The sequence below is a fragment of the Ovis aries genome, chromosome 4 (assembly GCF_016772045.2).
Source record: "Ovis aries strain OAR_USU_Benz2616 breed Rambouillet chromosome 4, ARS-UI_Ramb_v3.0, whole genome shotgun sequence".
NCBI classification, from domain to species: Eukaryota; Metazoa; Chordata; class Mammalia; order Artiodactyla; family Bovidae; genus Ovis; species Ovis aries.
Genome location: NC_056057.1, coordinates 24,530,354 through 24,552,977, shown reverse-complemented (window position 1 = coordinate 24,552,977; position 22,624 = coordinate 24,530,354). Strand labels below are relative to the sequence as shown.

Genomic DNA, 22,624 nt, shown 5'->3' with positions numbered 1-22,624 from the left:
TGTAATATGTCAATGCTCAATTATACGTTTGCATGCACCTTAAAAGAATCCCGTCTCCAGAGAAAAACTGATTGTCATAAGACCGTGTTTCAATTAAACCCACATCCCAAGCATTCTGAGTTCCAAATTCCTGAAACCCTCAAGTTAATGTGTTCCATGTTGTGGGGTTAATTTACATAAAGTTCTGGAGCTCCTGCTGCACTGTTTCAAATCTTGGTAGCTTTGATATTCTCCACAGTTCTATACACAAATATTATAAGCTAGTTTTCACTGAGACAAGTTATGATTATCGGCAGGAATTAGTTTCATACAGTGATCTCTTACCATATTGTACCAGAACATTACCCAGGCCCCCTTACTTCTGAACTTCATTTTGCAGTCCCTATAAAACACATCTGTTCCACTGGGTATGTTTTGAAAATTAAATGTACTAATATCATTCTGACTGACCCGGCCACCAAATTCATGTGGGAGAAATGCAGTCCACAACTCAAGCTGTGTTGAGACTTCAAGTCCTGTGGGAGCTTGTAGCTCAACTTCACCACAGCAAAGAAAAAAATAAAGAGAAAAAAGGAAAAAGAAAGAAAAGTAACATTTCTGAATATATGTGTTTTCTACTGATAACACAGAAAAATTAAGTCAATTAAAATGCACTTCCGTCCACATTCATCCTGGTGCAGTTTTCAAGGATCATGATAAGTCATCTCATTATGAGCTTCTGTAAAGTTTCTCTGTATAATTTCAGCTTTATAACAAGGGAAATCCCTATGCTAAATACTCTGTGATAGACTGGTTTAATGTAGAAGATCATAATTAGGTAAAAAAAAAAAGGATAATATTCCATCCTAAAATTAGTTAACTCATAACAGAGTGGATACATGTCACACTGTGACAGAATTTGAATTGGGTTTATTCATGTGAACGTTTGAAATAAAACTTCTGCCTGCATAGGTCTTAAAGGATCACTGCTGTCAAAGCTGCAGGTAGAAATAGCAGTGAATGCTAAAAGTTGAGGGCAGTTAAAGTGTTAGTTGCTCAGTCATGTACAAATCCTTGTGACTGTAGCCCACCAGGCTCCTCTGTCCGTGGGATACTCCAAGCAAGAATACCAGTATGGATTTCCATTCCCTTCTCCAGGGGAGCTTCCTGACCCAGGGATCACACCCAGCTCTCTTGCATTGCAGGCAGATTCTTTACTATCTGAGCCACCAGTTAAAACATCATTTTGAAGCAAAAATTTTTATGGCAAAGAAGTCAAGCTAAATATTCCCCTGCATATTAAGGTAAAGATGAGTAACAGCATATGTGGATGTGTGCAGCTCTCAGAATTTGAAACTTAGTGCTAAATCCTAGATGAACTCCAATATATTTGTTTGACCCTCACAAAAGTAAACACATTCATGTAACATGTATTACTAGAGCAGCAGAGATTCAATGCTAAAAAGGAATAAACTTTACACATAACCAGAAACAATTTAGAGCTTATTATCCATTTCTTTCCTTCCTTTTTCCTTCCATCCCTCTTGTCCTTTCTTTTCTTTTTTTCTGGCTAGGTTTTCCACTTAATCAAAAGTCAAGATTGGTTTAAATTATCAGACATCTACGTACTTTCCTTTGATTGCTCTCTTCAGTAGCACAAGGGTTCTCAAAGTTGAGTGTGTGAAGGAATTACCATAAAGGGTTTGTGTACCTAAAACCATGTGTATTATACTCTATGGGTTATTTAAGGGAATTTCTAGGGTAATTTTAAACTCTGTACAACTTTTGTTGCATGTGCTAACTTCAGAAGCTAACCAAAGAGGTTCCACTTGCCTTTACTTATTTATGAAAATTATTAACACATTTCCCCAGAATCCAGAAAATATACCTTTTGGCATAATTATAAACACATTTATAGCTACAAAGATGCTTTCTGAAAACTCATCCTGTACTAGAGTATATTTATTCCTTTATTCAATATCTTATATTGGTTATAAATTTCCCCCAGAATTTTTATAATAGCGGTGTTTTTTTCTTTTCTTTTTTATTGGAGGATAATTGCTCTACAATATTGTGTTGATCTCTGCCACACATCAACATGAATTAGGCACAGATACATATATGTCCCCTCCCTCCTGAACCTTCCCACCCCATCCCACCCCTCTAGGTTGTCAGAGCACTGGTTCAGTTCTCTGTGTCACACAGCAAGTTTCCACTTGTATCTATTTCACATACGATAATGTATATGTTTCCATGCTTCTCTCTCAATTTGTCTCACTTTCTCCTCCTTCCACAAATCTGTTCTCTATGTTTCTCCATTGCTGCTCTGAAGATATGTTCAACAGTACCATCCTTCTCAATTCCATATGCATGTGTTAATATACAATATTTGTCTTTCTGACTTACTTCACTCTTTATAATAAATTCTAGGTTCATCTACTTCATTAGGACTGACTTAAATGTGTTCTTTCTTATAGCTGAGTAATATTCCATCGTATATATGTACCGCAATTTCTGTATCCATTCATCTGTTTTAACGAATTCAAGTAATAATCTCTCTTCCCCTATCCCTTCTCATCTTTCTTTCTCACTGGAGAAACAATTGACCCTGAATTATGGACTAGGTAAAAACTAAAAGTTTTGAAAGCTTCATTTAGTAACTTCACCATTAAAGGTGAAACTATATTTCTTCCCTCCACCGCAGCATTCCTGAAATATGATTGTTATTTCTTGGACTATACACACAAACAGGCAAAGTATTTTACCTCTGAAATTACTGTTGTCCTTAAAACTCATCAGTTACCAATAGCTTTCAAAGTTGTCCATTACTTGTTTTTATTTCAGTATATGCCTCTGCAAATTTTTGTAGGAATCACTGCTGTGGCCACTTCTCTGTACCTTTTTGATGATATCCGCTAAGTTATTTTTTCAAAGATGAATATAGCAGGTCTTAACTTTCTAAATTTCAGGCATCAGAGTGCCAGAAAGTCAGCTTATATCCAGGAAGAAGCTTAGGAATCTTGATATTTAGAAATGCACGATTTGGGAATCATGTTTCCCATCCTTTGCCAGTCTCTTCACATGTGTAGAGTCAAATTCTCTACACATATTCCACATGTGTAAAGAACGATTTTTTTTAAGTTTTTTTTTCCCCTGTCATTTCTGCTGTTATTTCAATTACCTTACTGTGGCAATAAATTAGGGCAAGATGAAGAAATATTGTGTTCTTTTTATTACAAATTTAATTATTTGGGGGAACTATTCTGGAAACTTTCTACCATTATAATATTGTCTTAGCCAATTCTATTATTTTTCAGATAATAGAACTAAAAATAGACTTTAGAGATTTTCTATTTTTATTCTGTCATTGAACAGAAAAAGAAACTAAAGAAACAGATATCCTGAGAAAATAAAATGACTCAACCATTTTATGACAGAAAGGACAAGAACCCAAGTTTCAAGGCTCTCAAAAACCTGTGTTTTTCCCAGGGCATCAGACTTTGCTACTTTGAAGACTCTTTATCTTTATGATAGAGTTTTCTAAGGTGAATGGATCAGAAGATCCATGGGAATGAAAGAAGTAAAAATTATAATTTCTATTTATAGTTTTATCCTTTCTTTGAAAAGAAATTTTGTTTTTATATGTCTTAGAATACACAGATAATGATTTAAGTAAAAAATTATGAAGGCAAATATAATGAGGGGGAATAACTGTAATGCTGTATTTTCAAACAAAGTTTGGAAAACACTAATCCATCTTCGATGCAGGAGATACAGGTCAGTCCCTGGGTCAGGAAGACCCCCTGGAGGAGGAAACGGTAACCCACTCTAGTAGTCTTGAGCCTTGCCAGGGTGTTGCAAAGAGTCAGACATGGCTGAGCAGCAGTAGAAACATCAATAGTGACAATAACAGATCAATAACGTCAGCTAACTATTGACATTTGTTGAAGCATTTGCACATATGAAACATTGTAATAATGTTATATTAACATTAATTTAATTACTCCAGTAACTCTGAAAGATTATCCACGCTCTTCAGGTGAAGCTACTTAGGCATACCAGCATTAAATAACTTGTCCAATGAGTAAGTTAACATAACTCTGTGATTGACCTTGCTTTAGTAAATCATTTTTATTTTATATTTAACTTCAATATTGTGAAGAAAATTTGACCTGAAGATTTATAAATAACATATATATATATACACACACACGCATCATATATATACATATATATATATATATATATGCTCAGTCAGTCAGTTGTGTCCAAGTCTTTGTGACCCTACAGACTGTAGTCTACCAGGCTCCTCTGTCCATGGGATTTTCCATGCAAGAACACTGGAGTGGGTTAACATTTTCTCCTCCAGGGAGATGGATATATATATACACAACATACACCAGTCTTTAATAAGTATGTTCATGAAAAACTATGAAGTTCTAAGTTCTATGAATTCAGGGACTATACTGCTCACCAGTGAGTTCTGTCAGCAGTGATATGCCTGGCATAAAATAATAGTGTGATAAATATTCATGAACTGTATAGTACCCAATGGGGATAGATTCAATGTAATTTTTTTTTATAGGTACATTCACCTTTGAACTAGGACTCATGCTATTATTTCTTATGGATGCCACACCTAGCGCTAAATAAACAATCTTTTAACATTTCTCGAAAATATGTATTTTAAGAAATACCACCATTATAGAATTACTTATTTATTGTAGAATTTTCAGGAAAACATTTTACATTATATTACCCAGGATCCCTCTGGGTAGCATCTGTATAAAAAGCCAACTATTTTAACACAGTTTTAGCTATGCAAAGGAAATTAAAACAGTAGTTTGGCAGTAGGTGTGGGATGGAGGATCATTAAAAAATTATTCTTTTCCATACTTTTGTTTTAAATGAAGGATTAAGGACACTTTAAGACATTAAAAGATATAGTTCAGAAGGTTGGCGTTATGAAAATTCATCAGGAACATAGAACTTCCATGCTCTTACAGGATGAGAAACATAATGGAAATACTCCAGACAATGATCAATCTATAACTGTACTTACCCACTGAAATCCTACTCTACTTGCAGTTATTATATACAAGTTTTAAAAGCGTCATTTTAACTATGACCATCAATGACACAGACCTGGCATTTATAAAATCTTTAATGTTCCAAATTCTGCCTATTATTTATATCTCCTTATCTTTCCCTCTGTTTTCACTTTTAATTTATTGAATCTTTTTATCACAAAAGTTAACATACTTTAGTCGTCTTGTATCTTTATATAGTTTAATATTTAGAGAAAATGAGTCAGTATTCACCATAATCTTATGAAAAGTAGGGACACTATTCTTCCCATTTTATAGATGCAGAAACTGAAATTCTTAGTAATCTCTGGAGTAAAATAATTTGTGTTGAGTTGAGATAACCCAATCTTCTTATTCTTTTTCCAGAGTTCTGGTTTGACTAAGGTCACTTATGTCCCAAGCTAAATCCAATGTGTATATGGTTTATCACTCTTAGCCTCCACTCATTCATACCTGATATTCAGATTTCCTGTCCGTAGCTTTGTTTTGGGATTTACAATTGATCACTTTGTCCAAAACTTTTTTCTAGAACAATTTGAAAAACATTCCCTGTGTTGTTTTTATTTTATAGCATTTGTTTATTTGAAAGAGTCCAATTTAAAATCCATATCAAAGACTATGTAGTGCGTCTTGGAGGTAAGAAAATTATGGCTAGAACAATAGATATACTGAAGAGAATTGGCCTAGCCAAACATTCATTTTTGTGAGTTAATGAGGTAAGAATAAATGAGTAATGTGCAAGGTAAAAAAATTTAATGCAATTCTGTTCTTTGGAACAGGGATATCACTTTGTTGTACAGGAAATTGAGCAGACATGTAGAACTATAGATTACTGAAACTCCAATTCACTTCTTACATTGTTCATATAGATTCTTGATCTAATATTTCAAATATAGAAAACATTAAAAAATAATAAGCTGTGTATGTGAACTATAGGCATGAGTGAGTTATTTAAAATTTCCAGTTTTCGACTGTCAAATCCAAGAAGTAGATTTATATTTTTACTTTTTAAGCCAGAAAAATTCATCTTAATTAAAATGTAAATCAACATCTTCTGTTGGTCTTTGGACCTGATATTAAAATAAAGAGAACCCTGTGTGATAATGCAACATCTGATTGTTTTTTGCCCAGGGTTGTGGGAAAAAATAAGAAATCAAGTGAATTGAGTGCACATTTTGACCTTGCTGTTTCATAAAGAAACATTGACCAACCCCGTAATGTGGAAATTTCACATCTTTCCAATTCTCTCTGTATAATTTGAACTGTTTCCCAGCAGCTCATGTTATCATGTTTCCTTTAATAATCCTTGCTTTCATAATTAAAGCCATTATTAGTATTATCCTCATCATCAGCATTGCTGTTGTCATTATCACTATTTGGGGCAGAGAAGATGTAGGGTTTTTGTACAGGCGCACACCATTTTTATTATAGCTTAAAAGCTAGAAAATATGCTCTTTGAATGCTTGTAGTGTTTATGTAATCAGTTCCTACATTGCCAGGGGTTATTGGAAACAGCTGGGTGCCTGCTGCCTGCCTCACCCTTTGTTGGAACTGTTGCCAGAACAGGTAGTCAGAAATGGAAAGTAAGGAAAAATTCAGGCATCTGGGTGTCTCTCAGGAAAGCAGCTGTGGCTTCCTTAGGAAGCAGTCATTGTTTCCCATCAGCCAAGACTCTGTATCCCCTTGGGTCCAGTTTTGGCATGGCTGGACTAGGAGGATGCGGTTTATGACTTAGGACTTACGCGCGAAAGCATTTGGGCAGTCCCATCTCTGGCAGAACATTGAGAGAAACTCCCCCAAGCTGCAAGCCATATGTGAGCTGTTGGCCTTCTATTTAGCCTACTCTGGGAAGTTCCCATTTACTGGGGCTCTAATCGTTCCTTTGACACAAGCAAAAACAATACAAAAGGATCTTTGCAAAACATATCCTTCCAAGATATACTGTCCTGTTTTTAAAACCAGACATCACTATTTTTTCTGTAAACATGGCATTTCCCACCAACTCCCCACCCCCTCCACAAATGAACTCATTTCTTTAAGAGACTTGTTTGGTTTCCTAGATAGAAGGCAAGTACAAAGAACTTTTTTTTTTTTTTTAACAGTAGGGTCAAAGTCCTGGATGAGCAGTGTTGAATGATATTCTGCAGGCGTAAATATATTCTCTTCCAGATATAAATTTTTGTACATCAAGTTTTAAAAGTTATTTATGTGTTGATTTATGTCAGAAAGAGGCCAGGAGCACTGCTATGTAGGATACACTGAGAATCAATGTGCTATTGTGGTAGGGTTATATGGCAGGGAATTCTCATTTACCAGGAAAATGGCATTTTGATGGATTAGCACTGTATGATTTTCTTGATAATTTTTGTTGAAGCAGAGCTCTGATTTTAACATGTAAGTGCTTTTTCCTTTTAGAAGTCAGAAAAGGCACTAGAAAGGTGTGGTACTTTGAATTTTAGATTAAATATCATGTTTTTTTAGCATTTCGGAGAGTCCTGTTAGGACACTTAAGGACCATGATTAATCCAGCAACACTCTATTCAAGAATCTTCAGTTTCAAAACATACTGGGTATGAGGCAAACAAGTTTATGCCAATGTGAGGGATGTTTGGGAAAACTAAATAAAATTTTATTTCTAGTTATAACTAGACTTATTTGCAGAAATATAAAAGTAAAAATTATAATAGTAATTTTTAAATTCATTGGATTATACTTTTTAAAAAAGTGAAGTCATAGTGCACAGTACAAGGAGTCAGGTTATTTTTAATGGTTAACCCATTGCTAATTTTAATACATAAAAATGTCTCAGCACAGAGTTAAACTAGGTAATGTTCATTGAGTTCCTTTATTTTTCCTACTCTTGTTTTATTCTCAACTTTATAGAAACCAAAACAGACTATCCTTAACATTTTTTCATTGTCCCGATTTTTTCCCTTCTCACATTCATTAAAAAATTTTTTTAAATGTATAGCTCCATAATAAGTGTAAGAGGAAGGCTATGAGTGTAAAAAGACTGTATCCACAAAATATATCTTTCCTAAGATGTTTTCCCAAAAGAATGGTCATCATTCATCTGAATAATCATTCTCACATGTGATAGCTCTTCTGTTATTAATTTGACCTGATTATAACTCTGTCTTCATGTCTCCATATTGTTTACTATAGTTCAAGAAAATTTTCTAAAATTTCATTATTATCGTTAAGAATTTGGACAATTAGAAAAATAAAAAGTGAGGCTTCTGTTTTGACAAGGCAAGCATTCTGATCATACTTTGAGTATAAGTCATGTCTTATCAACTTTGGTTGTCTAATTTTCCTCTATGTGTTGCTTGTAGTAAGTTTGGTATTTTTTTCTACCTGTCCTTTTGGAAAACTTCAACAACAAAACTAAGCTGGAAAAAACTGAGAAGAAGGAAGCCTGGATATTTAGAGTATATGTATTAAAATACTTAAAAAATTTAGAGAAAATATTTAGGAAATCAGTGTAAATTGAAGATGCATCATTGCCTATAAGGAAAGATAAGAATGTAATAAATAATCAAAGAAAGTGAAAGTGTTAGTCACTCAGTCATGTCCAACTCTTTGTGACCCCATGGACAGGGAGCTGGCCAGGCTCCTCTGTCCATGGAATTCTCCAAGCTAGAATACCGGAGTGGGTAGCTATTCACTTCTCCAGGGGATCTTCCTGACCCAGGAATCAAACCTGGATCTCCTGCATTGTAGGCAGATTATTTACCATCTGAGCCACCAGGGACTCAAAAATCCATGTTACCAGATGGCTGGACTCATAGAGTAATGGTTGGTAATACTGGAAATATTTAAAATAATATATCTATAAAGATACTTTATTCATAACTTTGAATTCAGAGAGGAAAAAGTCTTCAGATGTTTTTGAGAAATGTAACATCTATTTTCACTTTATGCTAATTGTGGTTTATTCAGCTTCCACCAGATGGTTTTGTATACACGGTAGCTAGTTCATGCCAACTGTCTTCCAGTATATTCTCTGAATTGTAGCTAGGTTTTGGAGATTTCTTGATGAAAATGAAAGAGGAGAGTGAAAAAGTTGGCTTAAAGCTCAACATTCAGGAAACTAAGATCATGGCATCTGGTCCCATCACTTCATGGGAAATAGATGGGGAAACAGTGGAAACAGTGGCTGACTTTATTTTTCTGGGCTCTAAAATCACTGCAGATGGTGACTGCAGCCATGAAATTAAAAGACACTTACTCCTTGGAAGGAAAGTTACTACCAACCTAGATAGCATATTCAAAAGCAGATATATTACTTTTCGAACAAAGGTCCGTCTAGTCAAGGCTATGGTTTTTCCTGTGGTCATGTATGGATATGAGAGTTGGACTGTGAAGAAAGCTGAGCACCGAAGAATGGATGCTTTTGAACTGTGGTGTTGGAGAAGACTCCTGAGAGTCCTGTGGACTGCAAGGAGATCCAGCCAGTCCATCCTAAAAGAGACCAGTCCTGGATGTTCATTGGAAGGACTGATACTGAGGCTGAAACTCCAATACTTTGGCCACCTCATGCAAAGAGTTGACTCACTGGAAAGACCCTGATGCTGGGAGGAGTTGGGGGCAGGAGGAGACGGGGACAAGAGAGGATAAGATGGCTGGATGGCATCACCGACTCAATGGACATGAGTTTGGGTGAGCTCTGGAAGTTGGTGATGGACAGGGAGGCCTGGTGTGCAGCAATTCTTGGGGTCGCAAAGAGTCGGACACAACTGAGTGACTGAACTGAACTGAACTAAAGTGATTGCTAATCTTACTAATATTATGGCTTTCAAATGTCGCTGTGATAACTCCAAGGTGGTCTGGGTAAACAATAGGATATTTTATAGGAGTACTGCTGAAAAGGAAAAACATGTTCTTGAGCAATTTAGATTTAAGAAGTGAATAAATTATTGTACGCATTAGGAGTTAGTTATCTCTGGGGAACTGAAGAAATGGTTGTAATAAAGATTCTGCATTTGTTGTTTAAATTAACTTAATGCTCTTTTTGTCATGGATCTTTGCCCCCCACTGAAGAGAAAAATGATAAAATACCTGATTTTTCTGGTTTTGGAGTTCAGTTGAATTATTTTAAAACTTTGTGTATGTTTTCTTTTTAGAAACACGATTGTGGTATGTTTAGTATATTCTCTTGTTTAAACATTAATTTCAGAAAATATTTAACGATTGAGGAAAACATATATTCTTTTCAAATAAGCCACTGTTAGTACATGGGCATTCACAAGAACTTTCTTTTCGTATTGTTCTTCCTTAATTAATAACATTAATATATACTTTTAAGCAAATGTAAAATTATACTGTTTGATTTAGTGTCTAAATAGTAATGAATCTTTATAAGACTTTATATTAAACATAGCTGTGATTATACTTTCCCTTATATAGAGTACAGAAATAAAAACAGGGAACATAAGACTTCCAAGTAAAAGGTGCAGTGTCTAGAAATATTTCTCTTAAGCCTTTTGTTTGTCTACATATGACTCAGTATTTTGTTCATACATAGGATATACTGGAAGCAAAATCAATAGTTCTCAACTTCTTTTGAGTTGGAATTTGTCAAATTGTGTTCTTGCAAAATTCTAGGGAAAAAAAAAATTATTGTTATCTAATATATTTTAGGGCTTTGCAGGCGGCTCAGTAGTAAAGAATATACCTGCTAAACAGGAGACCAGGGTTTGATCCCTGGGTCAGGAAGATCCCAAGGAGAAGGAAATGGCAACCTACTCAAGTATTCTTGCCTGGGAAATCCCATGGACAGAGGAGCCTGGCAGGCTACAGTCCATGGGGTCGCAAAGAGTCATATGCAACGTAGCAACTAATCAACAGAAATATATTCAAATGTTTTCATTTCAGAAGGACCTTCAATGCATGTGACTTCACTTTCTATTCTAGTTCTGTTTGTGTTTATTTATTCTCTTGCATTAATAGGAAATAGAGATATTTTTTATCCATTCAGGTCTGATTTTAAATTCCTATCTATATAGTAGACAGCAGTCATCTTTAAAAAATATATATTGTTCAAAAGTATTCTTAACAAAGAATTGGTTTTCTTTTTCTTCAAATAATTAAGTAAAACTTCTGTATATTTAATGTGTCTCCCTTAAAAGAAATTGCTGCTGTTGTGGTTGTTACCCTTGTGCTAAATAGCCAGTTAACTTGTATCTTATGGACTTCATAAAATTAAAAGAACTTTTTAAAAATTAAAATTAAAAAAAATTAAAAGAATTTTTAAATAAAAATATACTCTTCACTCTATAGGTAGGATGTGACTTGTTAGTGATACTAAATAGGCACATTCATTCCAGAAGAATTTTAGGAAAGCAACATGGAGGTCTAAATTTGGCTGAAAATGTACACAGTGAAGTACAATCATACTTTGGAGATATTACAGATTTGGTTCCAGAACACCATAGTAAAGGAATACGGCACTAAATGAGTTACACAATTTTTTCGGTTTCCCACTGCATATAAGTTATGTTTATACTATAGTCTCTTAAGTGTATAATTCAATCATGTCTGTAACAATTTTACATACCTTAATTTAAAATGCTTTATTGCTAAAAATGCTAACCATAACCTAAACCTTTAGTGAGTTATAGTAATGCCATCAAAGACCACAGATCACTGTAACAAATACGATAATAATGAGTGTAAAATTTGTGAGAATTACCAAAATGTGATACAGAGATAGGAAGTGAACAACTGTTGTTGGAAAAAAATAACACCTATAAACTTGCTCCCTGCAGATTTGACACAGATTATACTATACTGATTTCAGACCATGCTACAAAGCTACAGTCATCAAAGCAGTATGGTACTAGCACAAAAACAGACATATAGATTAATGGGTTAATCTAGACCCATTAATTATATATGGCCAAACATATATGACCCAAACAGACATACAGATTAATGGAACAAGATAGAAAACCCAGAAATAAACCCAGGCATTTCTGGTCAATTAATCTATGACAAAGAAAGCAAGAATATACAATGGAGAAAAGACGGTCTCTTCAAATAGTGGTGCTGGAAAACTAGGCAGCTACATGTAAGATAATGAAATTTAGAACATTCTTTTACATCCTATCTAAAAATAAACTCAAAATGGATTAAAGGCATAAATGTAAGACTGGATACTATAAAACTCCTAGAGAAAAACATAGGCAGTACAGTCTTTGACATAAATTGCAGGAGTATTTTTGGGAGGATCCATGCCCTAAAGTAATAAAAACAAAAGTAAACAAATGGGACCTAATTAAGCTTAAAGCTTTTGTGCAGCAGATTTAGTCTATAGAGATGGCATATGGAATGGGAGAAAATATTTATGAACAATGCTACTGATAAGGGATTAATTTCAAAATATACAAACAGCGTATATAACTTAGTACCAAAAACAAACAAACAAACAAACAAAACCAACCAAACAAAAATGGACAGAGGCCTAAACAGACATTTTTCCAAAGAAGGCGCACTGGTAGACAACAAGCGCATGAAAAGATGCTCAACATCTCTAATTATTAGAAAAATACAAATCAAAACAAAAATGAGGTGTCACTTCACACCAGTGAGAATGGCCATCATTAAAATATCTACAAATAATAGATGTTGGAGAGGGTGTGGATAAAAAGGAACCCTTCTTCACTGTTGGGTTTCCCTAGTGGCTCAGACAGTAAAGAATCTGCCTGGGTTTGATTCCTGGATTGGGAAGATTTCCTGGAGAAGGGAATGGCAACCCACTGCAGTATTCTTGCCTAGAGAATTCCATGGACAGAGGAGACTGATTGGCTATATAGTCCATGGGACTGCAAAGCATTGGAAATGACTGAGCAACTAATAATTTCCTTTCATACACAGTTGGTGAGAATGTGAATTGGTGCAGCCACTATGAAAAACAGTATGTAGGTACCTTTACAAAACTAAAAATAGTATTACCATATGATCCTGCAGTCCCACTCTATGCGTATATCTAGAGAACACCATAATTCAAAAAGATACATACATGCCAATTTTCAGGAGCACTGTTTTACAATAGCCAAGATACAGAAGCAACCTAAATTTCCATTGACAGATTAATGGATAAGGAAGATGAGGTGCATATATACAATCGAATATTGTTGTTCAGTCTCCCAGTTGTGTCCAACTCTTTGCAATTCCATGGACTGTGGCAGGCCAGGCCTCCCTGTCCCCCACCATCTCCAAAAGCCTGCCCAGGTTCATGTCCATTGCATCAGTGATGCCATCCAACCATCCCATCCTCTGACACCTCTTCTCCTGCGTTCAATCTTTCCCAGCATGAGGGACCTTTCCAGTGAGTCAGCTGTTTGTATCAGGTGACCAAAGTACTGGAACTTCAGCTTCATCATCAGTCCTTCCAATGAATATTCAGGGTTGATTTCCCTTAAGATTGACTAGTTTGATCTTGCTGTCCAAGGGGCTTTGAAGTCTTCTCCAGTACCACAGTTTGAAGGCAATAGAATATTACTCTGCCATAAAAAAGTAAAATCATACTATTTGCAGCAACATGGATGAACCTAAAGATTACCTTATTAAGTGAAATAAGACAAATATTATTATATGATATCATTTATATGTGTAATCTAAAAATAAAACACAAATGAACTTATTTATGAAATAGAAATAGACTCACAGACATAGAAAACAAATGTATGGTTACCAAAGAGGACAGAGGGGGAGGGATGAGAGATAAATTAGGAGTTTAAGATTAACATATACACACTACTAAATATTAAACAGATAACCAACAATGACCAACTATATAGCACAGGGAACTATACTCAGTATCTTATAATAACCTATAATGGGAAAGAATCTGAAAAAGAAGATATATATATATATATATATATATATATATGTATAACTGAATCACTTTGCTATATACCTGAAATTAGCACAACATTGTAAATTAACCATATTTTAATTTTTAAAAGTTTAGAAAGATTAGATGCCAGATATGCTCCATTTTTAATAAGGTCTGTATCTAACAGGGAGGAGCAGCACAATGTCACGTCAGTTCCCACTGACATTTTACTATAGATTAATGGCTCAGATCAGCCACCTGCCAGATGATGAACTTTTGGGGAAGGGGTGGAGAAAACGTGGAGAGCATCTGTACAGGCCAAAGTTCAAGCATCAGAGTCCAGGGCTCTGGGAAGTCAAGGAAATAGCCTGAAGACAAGGGCCACTAATGATGTGTTACATGGGGAGGGCTTGACACCAAGAGTGAACTTCCTCTGTTTCATATTTTGAATCCAGCTGTTAAAATCATGGGACTTGCCCAGACCTAGAGTAAAATGAGTGTTCAGAGTATGTTTATGTATCCGGAAACATCATATCTAGAGATTAGGGAAGAATATTGTAAAAAAAAAAAAAAAAAAAAAAAAGCTATGGTTGCTATTTGCTCTTACACTAGCCTAAGTAGTGGTTCTCCTCCCTTCATTGTACACATAGTTGACTGAGAAATATTTTAATGAATATTTTATCTTGAATGACACATTTAACCTGATCAAATATGGAGAACTAAAAGGAACAGCCTAATACAAAAATTGAGAGAAAGGTTGGATGAGGGAAAATTTTAAATGAAATGACTGTAGTAATCATACTGAGTCCATGTTAAGTAATTTTCCATGTTAAAATTATATATGAAATACATGTTTATATCTATTATATGTATAAACACACTGAAAACTATGAAAGCAAATCAGTGTTTTCTTACTTAACTATTTTCTAATAAAACTGTCTAGGTCAGTCATGAATATTTTGAGAAGGACTTATTCATTGTGTTTATTTTCTATGATCCTGTGCCCATTTGGATTTCATTATATATTTAAAAAATCCACTTTCTGCTTAAAACATTGATTGTGAAAAGGTCTTAGCAATCTAATAGTTACTGGCAAAAAATATAGGTGGTTACTAAAAGAGAAAATGAATTCATTATTGATGTACACATTCATTTTCCAGAATGTGTAGTTTAATTTTCTGGAGGTCATTAAGTAAACAAAAACATCACACCAGTTATGATATTTAACATTTCATGATTAATATTCTGATATTTCATATTTACTCCATGGTAAAACATATAAATTATGAGTTCCCATTGCTCACCAACAAACTGTTTGCTAATTCTCCAAGTTTGCCATGAAAATAAAACATTATAATCTAGTAAAGGCACCTAAGACAGTGTCTAGCCTAAGCAAGAGTCTCATTGCACATTAATCTTGAATGTGAATCTAATCCCTTTTCTTCATTAGCTTTTCTTCTCCATCTATTTGGAGGGGTAACACATAGGGCCCTGAAAAAAAAATAGGAAACCAAAAACAGAAAACAAAACCATAAACTGCAACATTGCATTTTTTGGTAAGAAGCTCAATTGTGCCCAACTCTTTGTGACTCCTTAGAGTGTAGCCTGCCAAGCTCCTCTGTCCATGGAATTCTCCAGGCAAGAATACTGGAGTGGGTTGGCATTCCCTTCTGCAGGAGATCTTCCCAACCCAGGAATCGAACCCAGGTCTCTCTCATTACAAGCAGATTCTTTACCATCTGAGCCACCAGGAAGGCCCTAAAAGCACTTTGGTTAATTGGAAAAGACAAGATCCCTGTGTTTCAGTTAGGAACAGCTCCTGAAGAAAGTAGGACCGGAATTATAGTTTCAAAAGTAGAAAGATACAGTTGAGAAGTAGTGAATTAACAGCAAAGGCATGTACTAAATTATAATCTTTTTCGTTCTCTTGTTAGACCAGAAGTTCTTAATATTTCAGAGACCCAAGATGAAAGTACAGATCATCTAGTGGGTAGGGAGTAGGGACAAGAAGAATTATGACAGACTCACAAAATTGTACATACAGTTTTACAGATTTCACTGAAATCATACTCCCTAGACTTCAACCAATGAAATAATCCATGTGACCGTAGGCACTAGATTCAAAACCAGTAAAAACTTTTACTGCCAGATATATTTCAGATCCCAGTGCCTTGCATAGCACAAGTCGCTCAATTAATATTATGGACCTAAATTAAACTATTTCCACTGATATCATAGATTTATCATCTCTGTTCCATTTTAAAACTATCTTCTCAGCTATCCCTCTGTCAGCACTAACCCATATTCACATATAAATGTAATTCACTGTGCAGTCTACTACCTTTCACAAATACTTCCTTTTCTTGATATTACTTTGCTTGGTACCACCATGAGAAATCCCATGAGGTCATTTTACTTGAATCACAGTCAAAAGAAACAAAACTAAAACCAGCCTTTAAATAAACTGCATTTGATTTCTGAGGCAACTCCAGAATGTTAACGTTATTCTTAACGCCTGCCTCAATACAACTTTTTATTTTATTCTTGCTACATTTTTTTATACTGTCAATGTTATAGACTGGAAGTAATACATGGATTTGAATAAAACTATCACAGTTAATATGAAGGATAATGGTTCTGTAGAAAAAGAAAGTTCATATGAAACTGAATGACCTATAATCTAATTATCCATCTAATCTAAATATCCAGGTTTAAGAAGGTCTTTTTGTTATTTTCATATCCAGGCTTTAATAGCAAAATCACAGTAGTTCAAGGTATCTCCTATGACTGCATGACTGGCCTCAGCCAACGCCTTGGCTTCATTTTAGTCTGTTACCCCAAAACATTCCCCATGCCTTCATCTTTTTACTTAAACATGTTTCTTTGTATGCATTTTACTGGATCTTTCAGTAATAGTGATCTTTCAGGGAAGAGGCACATGGTCCTATTTTAATCTTTTGAAGAAGTTTGCACCATAAAAGAAAATATTGAGAAACTTTCACAGCCATCCACATGTCCCCAGCTGTTTGAGCATTTTTCATCATCACTCTAATAACACCTAAAATGGGGATTGTGAAAGTAATCATATAGCTTAATTTAATGCATAGATAAAGGGAAAGGTTGACTTTGGAAATCTCCTAGGTGTACGACTATGACTAGTGCCTAGATGTTACCTCAAGAAGAGTCAAAGAGGTGTGTGTGTGGGTCATTATGGCCTTTAGATGACACACAGAAATTCTGCAACCTGTGAATTCTTACTGAGGATGGCTGAATTATTCTTGTTAGGATTATAAGAACTCAACAATTTTATTTGGCTAAATTTTGATGATTTATTGGGAATGTATGGTGTCACTTGAAAGCAAAAGGAATAAACTCGGTGAACTCTTATGGCTGCTTATCATGATTCAGTAATTTCTTTTAAATTTTAAAGAGAATTCTGCAGTTACAGTTTTATATCTGGTAAGATCAAGAGACTAAGAAGTTAAGTCAGCAGTCTTTAAAATTTAATTCATGTTGGGTGAAGTTCATGATATGCTAGGTCACATTGCCTCGGAGAGGAATGATTCCTTAATAACATTTTTATTTCTCCTTTTCCAAAGGCTTCTTAAACTATATAAATAATGAGGTTGTTTAGTACAATACAAACATGCAGTATGTTGCATGTTGCAAATGCCAGAAGACAGTTCTGTTTCATTCACTAATTTTATAGCCTCATCCCTAGAAATGACTGAGATCTATGAGGGTATTTTTTTTTAAGCCGCAGAAACAAAACTTTTTAATCCTACTCTTCATATAATGTGTTTTAAGCTGGATTGGCTAAATTCTATTACTGAACAACTGCTAGGTTAAATTTGAATAATTTAATTGCTTAAAATATATTTATTCACTTTCCCCTAGAAAAGTATTTCTAACTCAGTTGAACTGAAGTGTTGAATCCATTTTAATTGTTCTTCCTCTTCTGTGTTTTACTTCTTCAGATTTTTTTTTCCATCTGCATTGCTTTCTGGGGAGTAAGGAGTGTGAAGCAACTTGTCTCAGACCCTTGGAGATAACTTACGTTTGTACACAATTCTCTTGTTTTAATAATCTGTCCACAATTGTAGTATGTTAATACTCTCTATGGAAATATAATTATCTTATATAATGATTGTATGGACAGTTTTTTCTAATGAAAGGTAGATAACATCTATATACTCTTGCTTCCTTTTCACATTTATCATTCTCTATTAAAATTAAAGTCAGCTGCAGTTACTATATTGCTAGGGTGGAAAGAAAATGATGTCAAATATAATGATATTATGTACACTGGTAACATCTAAGCCAATAAGTATGAGAAGAAATAATAAAATTTCAAAACAGCTGAAAGAATGAAGATTTTATTTTCATTGGTTTGACAATTTTTCACTTGCTGTCTGCTAAAATTGTGCTTGGAAACATATTTGTTGTCATAAAAATATATTACACGAGTTGTCTGCCTAAGGCTAGGTTTACCTTTGAAAGCCATATAACGTAAGGAGTAACGTTACACAAAATGACATCACCAGAATGAAAATGAACAGGATTTGTCAGAATTCATTTATTCAACAGATTATTTGTGATGCATATGTCTAATATGTTTGGTCAATTTATTCTTTCAAATTGAGGGGTGTGGAGTATTTCTGCATTAAATTGTCTCACAGTCATGTTAATAATAGTCTCTAAATAAAATTACCCCAGGTATTCTGTGTACATTTTTCATGGAAATTGTAAAAATCTGCCATGTGTTTCTTTAGGAGGGAACTGACAAACAGGAAATGGTTCAGACTTTCCTTCTTCTAGTATTTCTTAGATTTTTTGTTGTTGTTGTTTAATCTTTTTTATATTGAAGGGTAAATTTCTTTACAAAATTGTATTGGTTCTGCTGTACAGCAATGCAAATCAGCTGTAAGTGTGTGTGTACCACCTCCCTCTTGAAACTCCCTCCCGCATTCCTCATCCCACCCCTTTAGGTCCTTACGGGTTGCCAGGCTGGGCCCCCTGTGTTATCCAGCAGCCTCCCACCAGCTATCTGTTTTACACGTAACAGTGTATATATGTTGATGCTACTCTATTTGTCCCACCCTCTCCTCCTGCTGTGTCCACAAGTCCGTTCTCTACGTCTGAGTCTCTATTCCTGCCCTGCAAACATGTTCATCAGTACTGTTTTTCTGATTCCATGTATATGCATTAATACATGATGTTCGTTTTTCTCTTTATGACTTATTTCACTCTGTATAACAGACTCTAGGTTCATCCAACTCAGCTCAACTGACTCACATTCATTCCTTTGTATGGCTGAGTAATATTCCCTTGTATAAATGTACCACAACTTCTTTATTCATTCATCTGTCAATGAATATCTACTTTGCTTCCATGTCCTGACTATTGTGACTGGTGCTTCTATGAATATTGGGGTACATGTGTCTTTTTGAATTATGGTTTTTTCAGGATTCATGCACAGTATAATTACATATATATATGACTGCATATGGTAATTATATTCCTCATTTTTAAAGGAATTTCATAGCACTCTCCACAGTGGCTGTAACACTTTAAATTCCCACCTACAGTGTAAGAGAGTTCCCTTTTCTCCACATCCTCTCCAGCATTTATTTTTATAGATTTTTTGATGATGATCATTTTGACTGATGTGAGGTGATACCTCATTCTAGTTTTGGCTTGCCTTTCTCTGATAATAAGCAGTGTTGAGAATCTTTTCTTGTGTTTGTCGGCCATCTGTATGTCTTCTCTGGGCTTCCCTGGTGGCTCATTGGTGAAGAATCTGCCTGCCAACAGGAGATACTGTTCAATCCCTTGGTCATGAAGATACCCTGAAGAAGAAAATGGCAACCCACTCCAGTATTCTTGCCTGGGAAATTCCATGTGCAGAGTAGCCTGGCAGCTATAGTCCATGAGGTCAGAGAAGAGTTGGACATGACTTAGAGACCAAATAACAACAATGTCTTCTTTGGGGAAATGTCTATTCAAGTCTTCTGCCTATTTATTTCTTAGATTTAAAGTCACAGTTTAAGTTACCAAAGCTATAAGCACTAAAACAGTTAATACTATCCTTCTCTGAGCTTTGCCTCTGTTCATTTCTGATTTAAAGAGACTGATCAGTTGGCTGGCTTATTTTTAATATATGGTTTTTAAGTTTTGAATAGAGAAAAGTTGTGGAAGTAGTAAAAAGAGTCAAACTGCAGGTGTCTATGCATAGTCATGAAGCACAATGTTTTTTTAAACTGGACAAACAGAAGAAGGTTAAATTTTGCATGATGGAAAAATTAACAAATTATATCTCAAGCGTCAGAAGTAGAGACTTGGCTTTGCTTCATTCATCGTTTTTTTTTTTTTTTTTTTTTTACTTCTTAATTTAACACAGAATTAGAGCAAATACTTGAACCCATAACAAATATTAGGCCCTATCCTTGTCCCTTACCAACAGTTCTTACTGGAGTTTGTGTATTTAGAATCCAATTAAAGCAAGGGGTCATCTGCTGGCTTGAAACTGCTAATTTCATAGCTCAAAAACTCTGAATACCCATATTCTACATCCTAAATACCCTTCAGTCTATAGGTTATAGCCTTTAAGAACAGTAAAGAAAAGAGAGCTTTCACAAATCATTAAGTAGGTTTTTAATGTAGTAGGACAGTTTACTGGTTTCCCCATGAATCGTATATAAATATGTATATATACCTGAATATATATGAATTTATAGGAGTGGCCTAGGATATATATATAAAGAGTAGTTAATGGAAATAAAGAATTCAAAATTGATAAAAGTTATTTTTATCATGAAGTTTAGTTTTCTTTGAGTAGACTCAAATTAATCCATTTTCTTTTCTTAGTTATTCTCACTATGATTAAAAATGACTTTTCTTAAAGATGCAAACATTTTCAAGCTAGGAGTTTTCAGGCCTTTGAAAGTGGAAGTCATTCCCAGACAGGTAGTGTTCCCAAGGCCTGTGCATTAACCAGGGCACTTTTTTCTTCATCTTCCACCTTGTTAATTTTCCAGTCTAGTTTTCTCTTGTTGAGCCCTAGTGCATGATGACAGATCATATGACTATTATTAATATTATAAAGTAATCTTGAGTGGTGCCATGTAATTTATGCTTAATCTTGACTACAAGCACTTTACCTCTCTCTCTTCTTTCTTTCAAGAGAAAAGCACTAAAAACAGGACTCACCAATTACTCGGCACTTGTACTGGAGAAATGCCTTTGAAAACTGACTTTGAAATAATTATGAGTATTCTCAGGTTTGCTTATCTACTGAAAGGAAGAGGTAGAGAGAGGGAAGATACATTGGTTTATTGAGTAATACTCAAAATTTTTTTTTTTTTTTTTTGCTCTCTATTGTCCTGGTAATTAAGCGCTGTTGAAACTATTTTAAAGAAGAGAATTCTGAGGCTGAGGAAGATTAAAAAATGTGCTCAGGCCTATCATGCCTAATCAATAGTCAGAAGAGAATTTAAAACCTCTGAATTCTGACATAGAAGGCCATGTTTCACCATTATATGATGTCATATTCCCAAGGCAAGCCTTTGGAATACAGTATCAGGAGTTTAAGTTCAGAAAATTTCTCATTCAATTTGATGTTCCAAGATACAAAACAAAGTTCAGAGAATAAGCTGTTTAGTTACAGGACAAATTAGTTGACTAGATGAATGAGTACAGAACATATAATCTGAGAGCAATAAGGCCCCAGGGTTTTTGTTTAATAGGCTTGCCATATGTCTAAAAGAAATTCATTCCTATCCTTGATTTGATGAAACTGCCCATTCCTCTGACTCTGTTTGTTGTGTCACTTACTTGCCCTTCATCTTGTGCTTTCTAATTATTTTGGTTAAACGTAAGCTAATCAACTTATGACCATGAGATTCAGCAATATGTGGATCTGTCATTGAGTATCCAAAGTTCAGTTAGTCATAAAATATGCAAACTTTGTTATATTTAACATGATCAGCTTGTATGAAGGTTTATTGGAGATTCTCACACTTCTCTTTACTGGTTATGTATAATTCAGTCTTCCTTGGTGGCTCACATGACAAGGAATCCACCTGCAATGCGGGAGACCTAGGTTCGATCCTTGGGTTGGGAAGATCCCCTGGAGAAGAGAATGGCAGCGCACTCTGGTACTCTTGCCTGGAGAATCCCAAAACATAGGAGCCTGGCGGACTGCGCTCCATGGGGTCACAAAGAGTCGAACACAGCTGAGCGACTGACACACTCACACATAATTCAATAATTCAGTAATTCATTGTACGCTCTTCAGCAGAAGCATCGAGTGGGATTTCTTAAAGTATGGATACATTATGATGCATAGTAATGTGATTTATTAGGGAGAGCAACAGTAGCTAGAAAATGAGGTCTCTTTTTATGTTTCTTTTTATATTTACATTTGGACCATCTAGAATCCCAAGGAATGATAGAAAACACAGAGCTAGTTTGGCTTTCAGAATTTTAAAATATTTTTCATGTCATTATTTTCCGCAGCACTGTGGAAGGGGTCAGGCCCCATCTTAAATATACCTCAAGAAAAGTAGATTAACAATGTTCTATCTGTTACTGGGATATTTTTTCAGATCTTGCTCCAGACTGCTGCCTTTTCTTCTCAACAGCATAACAGATAACTCCTCCTTCACCAAAGGCTCAATTAGAAAAAGTTATTAGTCCAAAAAAAGAAAGCAAATAA

At 34.9% G+C, this 22,624-nt stretch overlaps 2 protein-coding genes across 9 annotated transcripts in view; both read left to right on the top strand.

Moving 5' to 3' along the window:
- The window catches only part of DGKB (diacylglycerol kinase beta), a 1,339,752-nt gene that overhangs the window by 123,618 nt on the left and 1,193,510 nt on the right, over window positions 1-22,624 (top strand). The gene's annotated exons all lie outside the window — the stretch shown is intronic.
- The window catches only part of AGMO (alkylglycerol monooxygenase), a 504,195-nt gene that overhangs the window by 381,031 nt on the left and 100,540 nt on the right, over window positions 1-22,624 (top strand). The window contains exon 13 of one of the 7 annotated variants that reach the window (XM_060414950.1): window positions 17,886-18,625. The exons of the other annotated variants lie outside the window; for them this stretch is intronic. Coding sequence (XP_060270933.1) covers window positions 17,886-17,960 — 75 coding nt within the window. The 3' untranslated portion in view covers window positions 17,961-18,625. Of the gene's footprint in view, window positions 1-17,885; window positions 18,626-22,624 lie in introns of those variants that run through there. 7 annotated transcript variants of the gene reach the window in all.